At 44.7% G+C, this 15,460-nt stretch overlaps 1 protein-coding gene across 1 annotated transcript in view; it reads right to left on the minus strand.

Annotated features, from left to right (window-relative positions):
• LOC120838147 (A disintegrin and metalloproteinase with thrombospondin motifs 7-like) overlaps window positions 1-11,778 on the minus strand; it is a 51,992-nt gene extending 40,214 nt beyond the window's left edge. Inside the window, exons 1-4 of the mRNA XM_040207922.3 lie at window positions 11,733-11,778; window positions 7,748-7,926; window positions 7,408-7,500; window positions 5,547-5,673 (exon numbers count right to left, since the gene is read on the minus strand). Coding sequence (XP_040063856.3) covers window positions 5,547-5,673; window positions 7,408-7,500; window positions 7,748-7,926; window positions 11,733-11,778 — 445 coding nt within the window. The remainder of the gene's footprint in view (window positions 1-5,546; window positions 5,674-7,407; window positions 7,501-7,747; window positions 7,927-11,732) is intronic.
• Between the last annotated feature and the right edge of the window lie 3,682 nt (window positions 11,779-15,460).

Raw genomic sequence — 15,460 nt, forward strand, 5'->3', positions numbered from 1 at the left:
CGGTGTCGAGGAACGTGCCTGGTATCGATGATGACGTGTTCTTCTGCGGTGTATGGCCCACGAAAAAACAAGAACTCGTTCCACGGGCCGAAGTCAGCACGCAGGAAAGCAGGAGCTGAAAATACATGGTGGTCATTGAGTTGTTGCGCACTGCTGTCGTGCCGCCATGCCCACTGGCGAAAAAGTTGTGTAGCGGCGTATAAATACAGGCCATCTGGCCACCAGGGTGAGCCAGAGTCGATGACGGTGACGAGTGATAGGCATCGATGAAAAGGGGCTGATCCATGGCGTCGGCGTGTCTCGCTGTCATCATACCGGTGTCGAGGAGCGTGCCTGGTATCGATGATGACGTGTTCTTCTGCGATGTATGGCCCACGAAAAAACAAGAACTCGTTCCACGGGCCGAAGTCAGCACGCAGGAAAGCAGGAGCTGAAAATACATGGTGATCATTGAGTTGTTGCGCACTGCTGTCGTGCCGCCATGCCCACTGGCGAAAAAGTTGTGTAGCGGCGTATAAATACAGGCCATCTGGCCACCAGGGTGAGCCAGAGTCGATGACGGTGACGAGTGATAGGCATCGATGAAAAGGGGCTCATCCATGGCGTCGGCGTGTCTCGGTGTCATCATACCGGTGTCGAGGAACGTGCCTGGTATCGATGATGACGTGTTCTTCTGCGGTGTATGGCCCACGAAAAAACAAGAACTCGTTCCACGGGCCGAAGTCAGCACGCAGGAAAGCAGGAGCTGAAAATACATGGTGATCATTGAGTTGTTGCGCACTGCTGTCGTGCCGCCATGCCCACTGGCGAAAAAGTTGTGTAGCGGCGTATAAATACAGGCCATCTGGCCACCAGGGTGAGCCAGAGTCGATGACGGTGACGAGTGATAGGCATCGATGAAAAGGGGCTGATCCATGGCGTCGGCGTGTCTCGGTGTCATCATACCGGTGTCGAGGAACGTGCCTGGTATCGATGATGACGTGTTCTTCTGCGATGTATGGCCCACGAAAAAACAAAAACTCGTTCCACGGGCCGAAGTCAGCACGCAGGAAAGCAGGAGCTGAAAATACATGGTGATCATTGAGTTGTTGCGCACTGCTGTCGTGCCGCCATGCCCACTGGCGAAAAAGTTCTTTAGCGGCGTATAAATACGGGCCATCTGGCCACCAGGGTGAGCCAGAGTCGATGACGGTGACGAGTGATAGGCATCGATGAAAAGGGGCTCATCCATGGCGTCGGCGTGTCTCGGTGTCATCATACCGGTGTCGAGGAACGTGCCTGGTATCGATGATGACGTGTTCTTCTGCGATGTATGGCCCACGAAAAAACAAGAACTCGTTCCACGGGCCGAAGTCAGCACGTAGGAAAGCAGGAGCTGAAAATACATGGTGATCATTGAGTTGTTGCGCACTGCTGTCGTGCCGCCATGCCCACTGGCGAAAAAGTTGTGTAGCGGCATATAAATACAGGCCATCTGGCCACCAGGGTGAGCCAGAGTCGATGACGGTGACGAGTGATAGGCATCGATGAAAAGGGGCTCATCCATGGCGTCGGCGTGTCTCGGTGTCATCATACCGGTGTCGAGGAACGTGCCTGGTATCGATGATGACGTGTTCTTCTGCGGTGTATGGCCCACGAAAAAACAAGAACTCGTTCCACGGGCCGAAGTCAGCACGCAGGAAAGCAGGAGCTGAAAATACATGGTGATCATTGAGTTGTTGCGCACTGCTGTCGTGCCGCCATGCCCACTGGCGAAAAAGTTGTGTAGCGGCGTATAAATACAGGCCATCTGGCCACCAGGGTGAGCCAGAGTCGATGACGGTGACGAGTGATAGGCATCGATGAAAAGGGGCTGATCCATGGCGTCGGCGTGTCTCGGTGTCATCATACCGGTGTCGAGGAACGTGCCTGGTATCGATGATGACGTGTTCTTCTGCGATGTATGGCCCACGAAAAAACAAGAACTCGTTCCACGGGCCGAAGTCAGCACGCAGGAAAGGAGGAGCTGAAAATACATGGTGATCATTGAGTTGTTGCGCACTGCTGTCGTGCCGCCATGCCCACTGGCGAAAAAGTTGTGTAGCGGCGTATAAATACAGGCCATCTGGCCACCAGGGTGAGCCAGAGTCGATGACGGTGACGAGTGATAGGCATCGATGAAAAGGGGCTGATCCATGGCGTCGGCGTGTCTCGGTGTCATCATACCGGTGTCGAGGAACGTGCCTGGTATCGATGATGACGTGTTCTTCTGCGGTGTATGGCCCACGAAAAAACAAGAACTCGTTCCACGTTCCATATCGCCGGAGACTGTACCTACGTTCTCAACGTTCTCCTTGGTGCTTGTGTATTTTAACAAAATGTCTACTGCGCGTGCTTCTTTATGTTAATAAATCTTTTTGCAATGTTTAGTTCGGTTAATCGCCACAATTTACACGGAATTTTATATGTAATAGGTTATGCAAAACTTCCAAGCAACAATGGGTGTAAGCGGCATGCAACTATATCTTACAGATTCTTCTTTGGTATATACGACAATAACAAATATCTATAACTCTTTTTTTTTCCGTGGGCGCAAAAAAACATATTTGTGCTGGGAATGCAGTTAAAGTGGATAATCATCTCAATACTCCAAAACTCATGAAAAGGCCCGCAGGTCATGATTTTACATGACAAACATGCGAGCGTGGAAAGGCTGCAAGAACACACAAGTATCAGCACAAATTTTTTCAACAAATACAATATTCAATGTTACCTATAAGGCGAATAAAAGACCATGTCTTCAAAGGGTCAATGAATTTGCCAAATATTTTGAAGTGCCTGGATCGCACACGTATGTCACAAAATAATGTTTCCGACAACAACTTTTTCAGGTAAATAATCACGGTGTTAGACACATATTAAGTTATGAGCGAATCCGAAATTAACACCTATTCCGAAAATTGAAATACAAAATAGAGGTTAGTTTCGGTTTCGTTCCAGATTTACAAAGTGTCATCTAGCGCAGATATTGTGCTGAACACCGTCTTTTTGTTTTCAGGATAAAGTGGCGACATGCGCTCATAACTTCTTGGCTCCCTCGTATAAGCGGTACTAATTTGTGTCAATCAGTGAAGCCAGCAGAATAGACAAACTCAACAACTGGCATACCGGCACTCATCTCCGACCCTTACTATAACCGCCATTTTGGAAAACTCGCAAACAAGGGACTCGATGGCGCGTTGAGCCGATACCACCTAGAAGGCAAGACCTGCGTATGACTTCATCGTCGGTGCATCCCGCCCCCAAGCGGCAAACGGGGACTAGATGACCCGTTTACCCGATACCACCTAGAAGGCAAGACCTGAGCATGACGCCATCGTCAGTGGATCCCGCCTGACCCGCCCCCAAGCGGCAAACAGGCCGAAGGTTGACGAGAGTCGGCGCCAGGCTGCAGACACGTCCGTCACGGCGTCGCCGCGTGTTAGCGTTCTTCACAAGAGCGACGCCAGCACGCGGTGACACCACGACGGTTGTATAACCACCAGAAGTAGACGTGCTCGTCCCGGAAGCGAGTTTTTGACAGGTCTTGTAAACGCGATTGTTCGAAATCCTGACTTTTTTTTTCATTTAAATTTTAGGACAATCTGTTAGTTGCGCGCTAAACAGCGGAACAGAGAAATCTTCAATAAAACCGTTTCTCCCGTGAGTATCTCGAGGTTCCACCTGATTAGTACACCCACGCTTAAAGGGGTACCCCGACGTTTTTTTGTTTCTTTTTATAGTCCTCTATTCGGCTTAAATTCTGCTAAACACACCAACAGACATCGCTAAGATAGTAACCAAAATAATGGGCAAAAAGGAATTTTTTCTCGCGAAGTTGTTGTATTCACACTTTTGGTCCTCACCGTGTTCTTTAAAGTGAAAGGTTCTACTCGCGACAAAGAAGGGGAAGGCAAGGATTCACTTTTTAGACTGTAGACTTCGCTCCCAACTGATTGCTAGCAGTTTCATTGTGTCAAATGAATGCTTTGGAAGCTCGCTCCAGCACCCAAACAGCAGCAGCAAAGAAATGCTCGGCATCGAGACTGTCGCTTGACCCACAAGCGGGCCTTCCCCTGAAGTCACGCCACTGAAAAGCGCAGTTATACTTGCATTTATAATGCAATTAAATGCGAAGGTGCAAGCGAGCTGGACAAGAATGACGAAAATAATCCCTATAGTAGAGGGACAAGCGGGACAAAGGACAAACACAAATCTCCAAACACAGTTAGGGGACTGGTGCGCGACCGAAAAAATCCGTCTGGTCCGGGTATCGAACACGGGACCTCTGTCTCCATTACTGGTGGAGCGCTCTACCAACTGAGCTCACCAGGGGTTAGATGTCAGTAGAGCAAACGGGTTTTATTAGTTGCCACCAGTCGAACACCAACAAGGGTGAAGCTTGCAATTTAAGGTTATAATTAGAATGCAACTAAACGCAAAGGTGCAAGCGAGCTGGACAAGAATGACGAAAATAATCCCCTTGGAGAAGGAGAACAAGAGGGACAGACGACAAACACAAACACAACTAATATCAACACTGTATCGGCGTTTCGTTGCATAGACGATTCTCTTTTTACAGCGAAGCTGTATACCTCTACCAGGCGAGGAAAGTTTCGTGTCGTTGGGGTTGTAAGCAAAAACCTCCCGGCAAACAATTGAAGCCAGAACAGCATATCTGTTTTGCAGACAGGCGCACAGCATACAGCTCAGTATCCGTTTCAATAAAGAAAACCACAAAACAAGCATCAAAACCACATGATGCAAAATTGATAAGGCGCGTGTGAACAATAGGAACAACACCCTCCCACGCGTTCCGGTAAAGATCAGGTTTGCCGCTGCTTCGAAAAGGGTTGACGTCATTAGCTGCCGCAGCGACGGCAGCTTGTGACGTGGGAGTGACTTCGCTAGCCTTTCATATAAAAGAAGAACCCGCCGTGTCACCTAACGTAGGGACGCAGCGGATGCTACGAGCTATCTTAGCCAATCCCGTTCTGTGGACGTGGCCAGTGATACGCTTTCCGCGCGTCGCTGTGCCCCCTTTCTAAGGTCACGTGTCACTCACTCGGCCTCCGATTGGCTCCGATGGCTCGTAACATCCGCTGCGTTTAAACATAAGATGAGACGGAGTGTATCAAATGATTTCAATGTTACTGCAGCACCGCAATGAATGGGCCACGCATAGTTAGGACTCCCAAATAGCAGCGTGTATACTAGGAGCCGCAGTAGGAAACGAAACGGGAGTACGACCAGCAGCGGTTTCCTGCGACTGGCAACGGCATTTCGTATAGTGCAGTAGGCAACCGTTGCAGGTGATACCACAGCTTCGCTGACCAACCACCATCACAGCGTGGATTGGAGCCCCAACTTTTTTTCTGGCACACACACCTTATTGAGTAGCTCTAACTCAGCGCTGACTCAGCACTGACAGCAGCACTGATGCATTGCTGACTTCACGCTATCTGAGCGCTCAGTAGCAAAGTGTAAAGCGGCCCTAAAGCGTGACTTATTTGGGGCTCTAACCTCACCGATCTCCTTGAGCCGTTCCAAGTCTTCCTCTGGCATGGTGTGCAACCTGTGGGGCAAGGATCCGTCCAACGATCGCGGTGCTGTGAGCACAGGCTCGATTCGAGTGACAGCGTCCACCATTCCTGTCTGGCGAACATTATATCCGACGGAGCAGCAAGAAATACAACAGATTTGTTAGTTCGTGGAACAGTTAACGCGAAAATAGCATCATATCTTTTTTTCGTTTGTTGCATTTTCCTCAAAGAGAGCCATGGTTAACATATTTTACACCGTAAGTTCGTGACACAAACTTGCACATTCTACCAAATACTACTATTTTTAATGACTAGCGTTTGATTTCTCATACAAGGTAACATAAATTAAGATACCCCGCTTGTCTCGCTATAACTGTATCACCCTGTTAACTTCCGTGAAGAACATTCTACGGAGCAGACCAAAATACGAAAATACTGTGAAATACAATTTGCAGAACGGTTAGAAGGAACACAAGAGTAGACATGTATTTCAGCATTTTTTCTCAGAGAAACATTAAGGAACAAAAAGGTTTTAAGGCATAAGTTTGTGACCAAAACGTGCACATTTCGCAACACTGCTAATTTCAATGAATGAGTATATCTACTAATTCCTCAAAGTGAAGAAGAATAAAAACCGGCGACCACTTGCTTGTGGCAAATGTGATACTCATTAGATTTTACTGTTCGGTTTAGAAATTAGCTGTATTGTTTTATAAGAAATAATCTTCTTTTATGTTTGTTTGTTTTTTTTAACGCAGAAGGTTAAGCGATCCCCACTAGTAAAGTATTCTTTTTTCAACTTTGAAGTCAAGCAGGTATTGAATAGATCGAATGATCATTAAAAAATGTAATTTCATTTGAACGCACAAGAAAAAAAGGCTTGATATTGTTTCGAGATATTTTGTTGAGACCCCTTGAAGATATTGAGAGCTACGATGATTCTTTCCGATAAACATCTACTACAAGCCCAGTGGTACGTCTGCTGTTTCACTGGTCGGCGAGGTCATCGGTAAACACCCTGCGCATACAGAGTGGAGAAAATACTAATAACTGAATATGAGTGCAATGTTGTACACTGCTGCTTTCTTTAATCTGTTATGAATTTGACCTTTAGGCCTGTTACGTTATATAAGACGAAGGTCGTGTCCCTTGTAATATAATAAAAACCTTATGCAGTTTTACCACTCCGGCAGACAACATAACAATCGCAACTACAACGAACAATTTGTTTATTGTATTTTTTTTTAACATTTTTTGTTAAATACCATTTTTATGGAAGTTTTTAGAGGGCATGGTTAACCTTCCGCAGGGGCGAAATTCCTCGAAGACGTCATGAGGCAGCTGCGTTAACCGTTCGATAATAACCACGCTTCTACGGTCTTGATTACATCAACTGGTTCGCGATGAAGCATAAAAGGCACTCATCGGTCTCGCTTTAATTAATAAAATCGATAAAAAGAATGAACAGTATCTTAGATCAATGGTCTCTTTTCCCGGTGAAACTGAGATGTTATCGGTCATCGACGCCGAATAATCTTTTTTTTTTGGTCAAGTCATTAAGCGGAAATATAATCACCGGGAGCTCAAGAAACGCAGGGTTTCAAGCTGTTGTTCTTAAGTGTTCTTAACGCCTAATTTCGCAGTGTTGTTGACCCCGAGGCAAGCATAATAGTATACTCGATACTGACCGCACCCTGTATTTCTTAAGTTGTCCGTGACGATGACAGTGACAAAGACAGTGACAATGAAAGACGCCGTTCGCACTTTTATTTTCTATTATAATATTTGAATTTCAATTATCACAAAATTATGTTAATTATGGCGCAAAACGCAGTATGAATATTACCATTTCGAGGCCATTTGCTGTGTCGCGCACCATCAAAGAGGCGTATTGGTCCCTGTCACGGTAGTGGTGCTTCTCAATTTCTTCGACTTGAATCTAAAATGACGAAAATATAGGCACACATATAATTAATGAATTTGCCTAAATTATCACAAACCACCCTGTTAACGCCTCTTAGAGCAACTTTTGAACAAGATTTTATCTGGATCTCTCCAAAAAAAAAACAATTATACATGATATAAAGAACACTAGAAAGAGTTGGTTTAGTTTTGATTTTGTCTGGAAGTAATCATGGCGTCACCCGGTTTCGAAAAATCGCGTATCGGATATGGCGTGCACTCACTGGTGTGTTCGTCATTTGCCCGTTCTCGTCGTATGACGTCACAAGTAGGGTCTCGGCTAGCACGGATGCCTTCTCCAGCCTGAGAATCTTCTTCCCGTCGACGGAAACCAGCTTGAGGCCATCTGAAGATCTCTCCTCCAGAATCCGCGGGTAGACGTAAGCCTCCCCGATCCTAGTTCCTGGAAAAAGTTACTTCAATAAGCTTGGTCATGCTGGTAAAGACTGGAAAGCACAGAGCCTGTTGCAAATGAGCTGGATGCATGCTATGTGTGTGTGTGTGTGTGTGTGTGACGTCAAGTGACGTGATGAGGTCACACGACTGCTACGTGACACGATGTCAGAATGGCACGTGAGTGTAAGATGTCACATGGTTTCATGACATTACGTGATGTCCCACAGTCAGGTGACCTCAGGACGTCACGTGAGGTCACGATATTACGTAATGTCACAGTTCTTTGTGCAGGTTCTTGGTGACGGTTCTTTGCGACGATTCTTCATGACGGCTTTTTGTAACGGTCCTTTCTATGTTAAAAATAAAGGGACTTCACAATCAACAAAATCCCGAGACTGAGACGCACACAGGACAACATTAACACATAACACCCTCAAGCACTCCTACAATTACTCTTGAATACTGCACCATTTTCGCACGTTAGTTTCAACAAGGATTGAAGGTTATTCTAGTATATGTAATTTCGTAAGCGTAAGTCAAACAGTTAGGTTAGAGTCTGTTCAATGACGCTTTTTAAGGATTATGTATGATACCACAAAAACCCACCATTTTGCTGATTTTGTGCGTTTTTTGTGCGTTACTTGGAAACTATTGTTCTTTTCCCTCCGGATAGGAGGCTAGTTACCAGGTTAAGAGATCGGGGCGAGGGAAAGGAAGGCTGGGGAGGAGCAAGCAGGCGGACCGCTGGAGCGAGAGGGATGTTTCCTCCTCTCCAGCAATCCATCTGCTTCCTTATCCTCAGCCTCCCTTTCCCTCGCCCTGAACTCTTAAGCTGTCACTGATATGGTCCTCCTGTATTAGGTGCTGATCGCTGCTGGTGATTCTTTGCTGCGAATGATCAATACGTTTTGCCTTCTAGGCGGTAACTTTTTGATTCAGTGACGGAATCGAAAGATGATACATTCGAATGAAAGTTTGGCGCACCGCATCGGTAACCCCGTCGTCGAAAGCGAAGCCTGTTTTCTTAAGGTGTTTGTTTATCTCAGAAAACAGCCAAAAGTAAGTGGTGCGATGTCCGGGCTGTAAGGTGAATGACGCAAAACATATTGAAACTGCAGCTTCTCCATTGCGGCGTTAGTCTAATACTCCTGTCAGACGGGCACCTAAAAGGACCTTTATGTCAAAGAACCTTTAGTGTAAATGTCATTCAAGCAGTGCCACAGCTCTTTTACGGCTGCTAAGGCGTATAATCTCGTCAGCAGTGGTCTACACTAGAGAAGCGAATTGAAATAAAAGATCGTACTGACATCTAAAATCAATGCTTTTGCAATTTTATTATTGAAAAAGTGCGCGTTTCACGTTTATTCTTTACAAACCTCGCTCTACTAATAGTTTTTTGTACTCACGGCCCCAGCTATCTAGTAGGCCTCGTCGTCGCCTGCTCGCATCGTCCGCTTCGGCAGTTCGTTTTTCTTCCTCTGGATTTCCCTTAAAACCATAGTTACCTAGCTTTTATTTCTCTGCTTTATATTTTACCATCCTTTAATAGCGTATATATTGTATATATTTAATATTTTTTTACATATACATTTCTGTATCTTATTCTTGCGTCATGCGATACGTCGAACGACAAAGGAGCGTCCACCAGTAAGAAGGGGTCGCCGCGCTTCCATTGGAGAGTTGAGGCGACCTGAGCGCTGATACGACTTTGGGAGGATCGACGAGAGGGTCGGCTGGAGGACCTCCGACAGGTGCGATGAACCTCAAGCGCGAGCACAACGCCGAACCGGACATGGCAAAAGCGTAGCAGAAGCACGGAAACGATCGGGAGCGCTGAGCAACGATAGGACTGCATGAGCGGGAGACGCCCAGGGTGGCCGCTAATTGCCAAAAAACACTTTCCTTGGTCATAAAGTGTACTTTGTTGTCATCACTCGACTGAATTCGTCATTGTGTCTTCTTTAATATATTGTCGGCTTACAAAAAACTTTAAAAAAATATTTATATCGCCAAAATAATATTTTTCTGGCGTAAACGTGATTTATGCGTTTGAACCGAGCTACGAGATTTCAATCGCAATAAACATCGTCTAAATGGCATTTACTGGCTCTGTCTGGTACGGCAGAACGTAAAGGTCATTTGAAAATCCTAAAGGCCTTTGGCGCAAAGGTCCTTTTTCGTGCCCGTTTGACAGAGGTATAACAGACGTCATGAATCGTCTACGACGGCATGCGGAGAATAGTGCACCGGTAGTGGAAATGCATTACCGCCGGAGGGGACTATATCGAGATGTTATCTGCTCTTGGGAAAATGGAGATTCCAAACTTTCATTCGAATGTAACATCTTTCAATTACATCGCTGAATGAAAAAGTTACAGCCTCGGAGGCAAAACATGTCGACCACCCCTTTTATAAACTAATTTAACGATTCTCGACGACAAAATAGGACTACGACTTTTCTTTACACTCTAAGAAATACCTGCGCGTCTACTTACCCGCAAAACACTCAAGAAGCCAATCTCTCCGATCTATGAAATCAGCTCGGCGAATGATGAGGCGGAACATCCGTTTAGTCCTAAAAATGAAGTCTGCGCGCTGTGGCATTACGCAAGGCAAAGCGTCATCCTAGCATTGCGTAATGCCACAGCGCAGACTGAATTTTGAAGTCTAAACAGATGTTCCGCCTCATCATTCGCTGAGCTGATTTCGTAGATCATAGGGATTAGCTCTTCGAGTATTTTGTCGGTAAGTAGACGCGCAGGCATTGCTGAGAGTGTAAGCTTAGTTGTGACTCGATCCCCGACAGCATAATAAGTCAACGTCTTTCATTTACGCTAATTGTGACTCAATATTGAGTCACGCATTGTCACAAATGTAGAGTTCAATCACTATGACTTTGGCTTCATTACTGCTTTATTGTAGAGCATGGGGATGGCCAATCACTGGGATCTATGCAGTGAACATCCGCCGAGTGACACGATGAACATGTCGGTTCACTGGAATATACAAGCTGCGAGGCTGCTACGATTCGTGGTGTTTTGACTTGTGATTGCAGCTGCGCAAATGGCGTCCACTATGGTTTTGAACAACTTGAGAAGCGTAGTTTGTGGCAAGTCGCGCACATCTTATAATAACTCCGCAAACAATCAGAATGCGGCATTAGCCGATAAGAACGCCGAAGAATTAGTCGCGAAGCAAGGATCGTGAACATAATAAACCGCTGGCAACAGAAAGAATAAAAAAAAAAAAAAAACACCGGAAAACTCCGGACACTAAAGCGGATTCTGAGATTGTATTTTTATAGTGATGAAAATCTACGGGCTCTAAGCATCCTAAAGAAAAAAAAAAAGAAATTGCACACTTGAGCGGACGATTTCCTCAGAGAAAATAGAATCAAAGCCTCTTTCGGCACCTTGGGGCAGACACCAGGAGGCGCCGTCCGACGGCGTGTTTAAACAATAATTACTCCATTACGTCTTTTACACCCGAAGATTTAACTTTTTCTTTTTTTTTTCTTTCTCAAAATAGAATGCACAACGTGCCTCAATTGAGCAATATTAGTATAGTTGGGAAAGACAACGAAGTAAACTATTTTCATTAATGAAAATTTAGGTAGGTGGTAGCGAGCCAAAAATGCCCCTTTAAACTTCCATCTAGGACGGGTAATTTTTATTGGCCCTTTGCCATCTAGGATTGGTAATTTTTATTGGTTGAAACCTGACCAAGAATATGGAACTAAAAATAAGCTTCTACAAAAAACACTTGAATGCCCCTTTAAACTGCCAGATATAAGAGTTAATATTTTTACCCTACCTGTAGCAGTGCCCAGCAGGCAGATGGCAACTTTCCAAACAAGCATCCCGGTGTTCCTGCCCCGGTCTAGTGGAGTGGTCGTGACAATCGGTAAAGCTTCCAGGATGTGCAAGAGCTCGTTACTTAAATCGCCAACCTGTGACGTCTGACTCTTGGGTTTAGGGCTTTCTACCCTATCAAAGTTAGCCAACGAGCGCATTTAAAAAATAAAAAAAAAAACATTTTTTTTTATGTTAGAGAATGAGGAGAAAGGTTACACAACCTTGGTCACAGGAACAGACTTTTCATTTATTCATTCATTTTCATTATCCTTAAATCTCCCATTTCTCGGCTTTACATAAAAATGGGGGAGGGGAGAATACAAAGAAAAAAATGAAAGACGTTCACACAACACTTCCTAGAAGAGAAGGCTGTAGCGCTCTTCTCGTGACGTCGCAAAGGAAGGCCATCGGGTTGCGAGCGTCGAAACGAAGGCAACGCGCGTGGATCGACCGTCGTAACGCACTTTCAGTCACATGCGCGTGTCTTATCAGCACAAATTAAAGATGCACATAGCCACGGGTCTAGAAATATTTTATTACAAAGACAAAATATTACGCCACTAAATAATCGTTACGAAATGGCCCGAGGTATGCGTAGAAGACGTCTATTCGAAAACATCGAGTCCAGCAATTATTGCTGTAGGAATGCACGTTTCATACAGAAATACTTCGACAAAATGGCGAGAAACGCAGTGATTGGACACAACAAAACAGATCACAGTTAAAAATCAGGTAGACGTAGTCAACACGAACACGGCTAGACAAGTGTCACGATAATGTAAGCGATGTTATCGCGTACAGCAAGTGAATTCTCACATTCTACCCCGGCCTCATGGCCAAATGAATGTAATTTCGATCGAATGAATATATGATGTCGACAAATCAGCTTGCGACGCTCGTAGAATCACTCAAGACCGCGAGCTGATTAATTACCGTATCATTTAATGAAAATATATTAACTTTTCAGTGTGCCAGGGGTACTAAACTTACTATTTACAGTCAACTAATTTACTTCTCCCAATGGGCTCGAGCTGCCTTTGAATAACATAGAGCTTATTTTGTATACAATGACACTATTACCTTAATACACTTAAGATTCTAGTATAAACGCGGTGAAGGCAATAAAATAACATTAGTATAAATAAACACATAAGCACAAACAACGCACTTTCAATAATTACACAAGCTTGTTATTTACGTCCCAGTGAAAACTAGAATATTTCCACGCATACTTACAAATGTCGACGCAACTGCACACGGATAACGACGAAGAACGAAATTCCATCCTATGTAAAGGTTTAAAAAAAATGAACGCTTCTCCACGTGGTGAATGATGTTGATTGGGGCGAAGCTCTGGTGGTGCTGATGATACTTATTTTATCGTTCATAGGTAGTGCTGATGGCGCTGATTTTTTTTTATTGCTCATAGGTAGTGCGGAGTTCCAGGTTGCGTTTCGACTTCATTATTACAGCTTTATGGTCGGTGAAATGCAGAGCCTGTGGTTTTTCTAGCGGATCAGCTTGGATACGCTAGAAGCCGAAGTCAGGAAGAGAATGTGTGGTATAGATCGGGGTTATATACGCAGTTAAGCATTTGACCGCAGCGCCCTCTCGTCTATAAACGTTGAGCCAATGCATGCAAAGTTTAACGTGATTATATACGCATTTGAGCGCAGCGCCCTCTCCTGTATCGACGTTGAGTGGCTACATGCAACGTTTCATCCATGACACTCCTAGCTCTTGAGTTACTAACACATCTCAGAGCCCCCTATCGTCCCGCAGTCGTGGCCGAGTAGTTAAGGCGATGGACTAGAAATTCATTGGGGTCTCCCCGCACAGGTTCAAATCCTGTCGACTGCGCAAACATTTTGTTTTCTTTTTTTAAGAAGACAGATGGGATGGCAATCGATGTGAGCACGGACGCCGGACAGACACACACGGAGCTTCGCCCCCAAAACGACTGCAGCTTTTTATTCGTGTCCCACATGACCAAGAAAGCCCGTACATAGGTTGTTTCTCACCTGTCAATCGTATCCGTGCGTCCCGAAATTTTCCGGGACGAAAACATTTGAACCCGAACACCAAGAAGTCTCTCTCTGCCGAGAGAGGTCTATCGATAATCGACCAGTGTTTTCGTTGGCTAGTTGCCACACATGTCACTCAAACAGTAGCAGGACTTGTTATGCGAATCCACGTAAATTCCGTAGTATCAAGCGAACACAAAAGAACTACCTTAGACTTCGGTGACGATAGAAAAACGACGGGAAGAAAAGTATCAAAAGAACCGCACACGAGAGTAGCGACAGCAGTGTAGGACGAAAGGCTTAACGTCGTCGACCCATCTCTTGCTCGCGTGCGCTCCCTGCGGCGATGACTAATTTTTTTTTCGGTAATTCCTTCCCTTATGAAAGGTCTCAGGGCTCCTTTTGAGACACTCAGCACATTACATACAACGTAAATTAACCAGAATCGGAGCCCGTATGAGGGAAGATGCCGCATCGGAGCCGATTCGTCGAAAAGTGGGGAGCTGCGGGACTGCACCTAGTGCCAAGGTTACGGGGATAATCATAAATATGAATTTGGTGCTTTATACCTTGGTAGCGGGTTGTACATTACGTTTATATCATATATGGGTGATTTCATCTCCACTCAGGCACGGATTTAGGGTCTAATTTTTGATTTTTACGAAAAAATATGTTTTGGGGCAATTCCTATAATAAAAGAAGACCCAAACGGTTATTTCGTCGGATTTTTCGTTCTCAAGTTATGGACCGTTGAAGCGGTCAAGGTGGAAATTGATGTTTTTCCAGCCTATCGGAGGTGCCATATTTCACTCCATCCCTTTTCCCTACTTTTTACGCTACATCAATATAACTTTTTGGGAACACTCTAGACATAGGCTTTTTCATGCTAATTAAGCGTCTAGGTCATAACATTCTTGATGATTTTTTTTTTTATTGTCAAACCGCCTCTCTGTGACGATATTTGACGGAGTTCAGCAAGCTGTGCTGTATGACCTAATCAACATATTTTTATGATCTTTTTATCACCGTAAAGAACCAATTATGCTCTTTATCTTGAGTATAATTTCAATATTTTGCCACAAGTATATAATGCGCTACATGTGCCTGAAAAACGAATATTTAAAAAAAACTAGCAAGTTTGGAATCGATTTTCTAAAAAATCCCACTTTTTTATTTTTTTTTTTTCATTTTTTATTCACAGTTAGTTAATATAGTAGTCTATCAGGAACTACCAACAGAAATTGCAATATATTGTTTGTATGGCCGCTATTAAGACTCGAATCTCGTGCTATGAGCGTTTTGAACGGGACTTCGCACAGGCGCTTTGCTGAGCAGAATTTTGGCCAATGTAAAGCTTTCTATTTAATGTTAATACTTACCACAATATCTGAGCGTAAAAGCAAGTGAAGTAACAATATTTATCCTTACAATATTTATTTACTTGGCACTGGGGTGATTTGAAAGGTGTGTGAGCTTCGCCTTGTGTATTGACGGAGAAGTACGTAACATCTAAACTCACGGACAAACTTAAGTCACGAGGGAAAAGTCCAAGTAACCTGGCATGAATCACTGCAAATAGAAATGAAACCTAAACACATGACTAACGCATTTGAAGCCTTACACGCCACGACATGCTCGTCCTTACACGCCACGAGATGCTCGT

The sequence above is a fragment of the Ixodes scapularis genome, unplaced genomic scaffold (genome assembly GCF_016920785.2).
Source record: "Ixodes scapularis isolate PalLabHiFi unplaced genomic scaffold, ASM1692078v2 PGA_scaffold4__175_contigs__length_147842914, whole genome shotgun sequence".
NCBI classification, from domain to species: Eukaryota; Metazoa; Arthropoda; class Arachnida; order Ixodida; family Ixodidae; genus Ixodes; species Ixodes scapularis.